General features: G+C 38.4%; 1 protein-coding gene across 1 annotated transcript; it reads left to right on the top strand.

Moving 5' to 3' along the window:
- Positions 1-397: 397 nt before the first annotated feature.
- GPR15 (G protein-coupled receptor 15) lies at positions 398-3,074 on the top strand. The gene has a single exon (XM_065876686.1). It carries the CDS (start codon positions 453-455, stop codon positions 1,527-1,529), a length of 1,077 nt encoding a protein of 358 aa, XP_065732758.1. The 5' UTR covers positions 398-452; the 3' UTR covers positions 1,530-3,074.
- Positions 3,075-3,308: the final 234 nt, after the last annotated feature.

The raw sequence follows: 3,308 nt of genomic DNA, 5'->3' as shown, positions 1-3,308 counted from the left end.
AAGTAAAACAGTATACTGTATGTGAAACAGGAGGCTAGATCAAAAAGATTCTCAGTGTCAGAAAAGCAAAGATATCTTTAAGGTAGGTAAGGAGAAAAAGTTAATTCATTTCCTAATCTCTGGAGATTTAAAGAAACAAATTGAAGGTCTTGAAGAAAAAAGTTAAAAAGCACCTCAGTTTCCTGGGCAAATGCAAATAAAGAAAACCATAACCACAACTACCCAATACCAATCAGGGTGGTGTTCCTTGTGGGCCTTTCTGAGGATTGGTAGAAACTGTATTTTTTAATCTCTGTTTTTAATGCGTGTCCCAAGATCTTCTAAGGAAGGGGGTGGGGCAGGGAGAAGAGGCAGGCACTGTATAAAAGAAGCTGCCTTGAGAATTCTAAAATTCATACAAAAACTTCTTAGGTAAGAAAATTAACCAGATTTGGCACCTGCTGGACCCAGTGATGGACCCAGAAGCAACCGCAGTTTACTTGGAATATTTCTATGTTACAAGCCAAAATCCTGATATTGACGAGACCCACTCCCACGTTCCTTATACATCAGTCTTCCTTCCAGTCTTTTACACAGTGGTGTTCCTGACTGGAGCGTTGGGGAACGTCATCCTCATGAGTGCATTGCATTTCAAAAGGGGCAGCCGAAGACTGATTGACATTTTTATCATCAACCTGGCTGCCTCTGACTTCATCTTCATCATCACGTTGCCTCTCTGGGTGGATAAAGAAGCATCTTTAGGACTGTGGAGGACAGGCTCTTTCCTGTGCAAAGGCAGCTCCTACGTGATCTCAGTCAACATGCACTGCAATGTCTTCTTGCTCACCTGCATGAGTGTTGACCGCTACCTGGCCATCATGTGTCCGGCCGTATCCAGGAAAATCAGAAATAGAGACTGCGCGTATGGAGTCTGTGCCAGTGTCTGGTTTATCTCCTGCCTCCTGGGGTTGCCTACTCTTCTGTCCCGGGAGCTCACCCTGATTGATGGTAAGCCATACTGTGCAGAGAAGAGGGCCACTCCAGTTAAACTGACTTGGGGCCTGGTGGCCTTAATTTTTACATTTTTTGCCCCTTTGGTGAGCATTGTGACCTGCTACTGTTGTATCACAAGGAAGCTGTGTGTCCGTTACCAGCAGTCGGGAAAGCACAACAGAAAGCTGAGGAAATCCATAAAGGTCATCTTTATCGTTGTGGCAGCCTTTGTCTTCTCCTGGCTGCCCTTTAATACTTTCAAGCTCCTGGCTATTGTCTCTGGGCTGCAGCAAGACCTCTACTTTCCTTCAGCTTTTCTCCAGTGGGGCATGGAGGTGAGTGGGCCCTTGGCCTTTGCCAACAGCGGCATCAGCCCTTTCATTTACTATATCTTTGACAGCTACATCCGCCGAGCCATCGTGCACTGCTTGTGCCCTTGCCTGAAGAAGTATTACTTTGGGAGCAGCACTGAGACCTCAGACCTCACTAAGGCTCTCTCCAACTTCATTCAGGCAGAGGATTTTGCCAGAAGGAGGAAGAGGTCTGTGTCACTCTGAAAGGGACAGTAACATTTCAAGCTCTGTTGGTGGATCGGAGGGTTCATTTGTGTCTGAGACAAGGAAAGAAGAAAAGTATTGCTAGTGGTAATATTGCTTCTTGAACACAAGGAAGTGTTCATTTTTAAAGAGGCATCTAGAAAGTCTCTGTGTTCATGGATGTAATTAGGCCATATGCTGTTTTGTTTTGGTTTTTTTCTTAGCTGAGTGGCCTTATTTGACCCTTGCCAATCAAGTTTACCAGGCAAAATACAACTCTTACGTCTGTGAACTCTAAGATAAAGGCTCCTGCTTGGGCCAGTTCCTTCCTTCATGGTTGTTAATGAACATTCAAGCCTTTTCCTCTCTCAGGAACCTAGATCCACACGACCCTTCATACCGAGCTCCAAAGTGGACAACATTTAAAGGATTCTGCTCACTTGTATCTGGTGAGAAACGTGGTGACAATGCAGGTAGTAAAAAATGTAATATACCTGTGCTCAGTAATTAATTATTCCTGAGTAATGAAGTGAGGTTCTGGCCTTAATCTTTAAAACTTTATATGGTAATCCTACACCATCTTCCAACATTATCTTTCACCCTATACCATTCACAATAACTTTGGACTGGCGAAAGCTCACTGGGATAAAATTATTTTGTATTGTGTGTATGATTTGGGACTTTACCATTTGGTCTTCAAGAGTATTTTAACAAGAAAGCATAGGACAAGGTTTGACTTTTATTTTCCTTATACGATATGTCGGTTAAAATGTATCTTATTATAATGATGTAGTAACTACTTTTCAATGGGGTTTTACTGTACTCTTTGTTTTCACTGCCTTTACAAATTAGGATATGGCTTTAATTACATGTTTTTAATTACCTAGTTATCTAGTTATAAAATAAAACTGCTACTACTACTGTAATTAGAGGTCATCAAATGCTTAGCAACACCCTCGTGCAGATTATCATTTTGTATTTTAATTAAAGTGTTAGTGCTACACATTCCCTGTAGCATCATTTGCTTGGTGTATGTAATTTCATGATTTGATCCAATAACATAGGAAGACAGGATGCTCTGTATTCAGCTGAAGGGAAAAATCCATAACAAAGATGTTACTGGTATTTTACTTACATTTTTTGAAACTCAGAGACCTTCTGGACTTCCTTACCTGATAAATATTTACTGAGTCAATTTGTACCTATATTCCTTTTAAAGAATTTGAAGTGGAAAATGTAACTAGCAGCAACCACGAAAGGCTTCGTAGCAGCAAACATACTATTGTAATATATCTTTTGGTTCAAGATAAAGTAGGTTATGTTTTTACCCCCACTATTTACACAAATGAATTATTGCTTTATTTTTAAATATTAGATTTGAAAATCAGAGAAAGCTTAGAATCTTTTCAGAGACTAGGTAATTCAAGTTCATCCTATGTATCTTTCATATTAAGAGAAATCTCAAATATTGTGCATCTTCTTATAGTCTATTCAGAAGTTTTTGGTTTTATAAATTGGTAAATTTATTACTTTCTCTTAAACTTTTATTAAATAAAAATATAATTTTGTTATAAAAGTATTCTTCTATGTTGTATTAATTTCTATTAACATATCAATTAATACTGATATTCTAACAGACTTTTAATAATTTATCATAGATATAGAAAAAAAAGACTGTGTAAATCATAAGAAATAAAGTTTCTGGGAAAACTTCAAAAATGAATTCAATATAATTAAATAGATCTCCAAAGGTTAAATAAAAGCAAAAATACAGAAAATAGAAGACATTCACTTTTTTAA

The sequence above is a fragment of the Phocoena phocoena genome, chromosome 4, assembly GCF_963924675.1.
Source record: "Phocoena phocoena chromosome 4, mPhoPho1.1, whole genome shotgun sequence".
Lineage (NCBI taxonomy): Eukaryota > Metazoa > Chordata > Mammalia > Artiodactyla > Phocoenidae > Phocoena > Phocoena phocoena.
This window is presented reverse-complemented; position numbering and strand designations above follow the sequence as displayed.

Coding starts and splice junctions, on each gene's coding strand:
- GPR15 (XM_065876686.1), top strand. CDS start 453: ATGGACCCAGAAGCAACCGCAGTTTACTTGGAATATTTCTATGTTACA.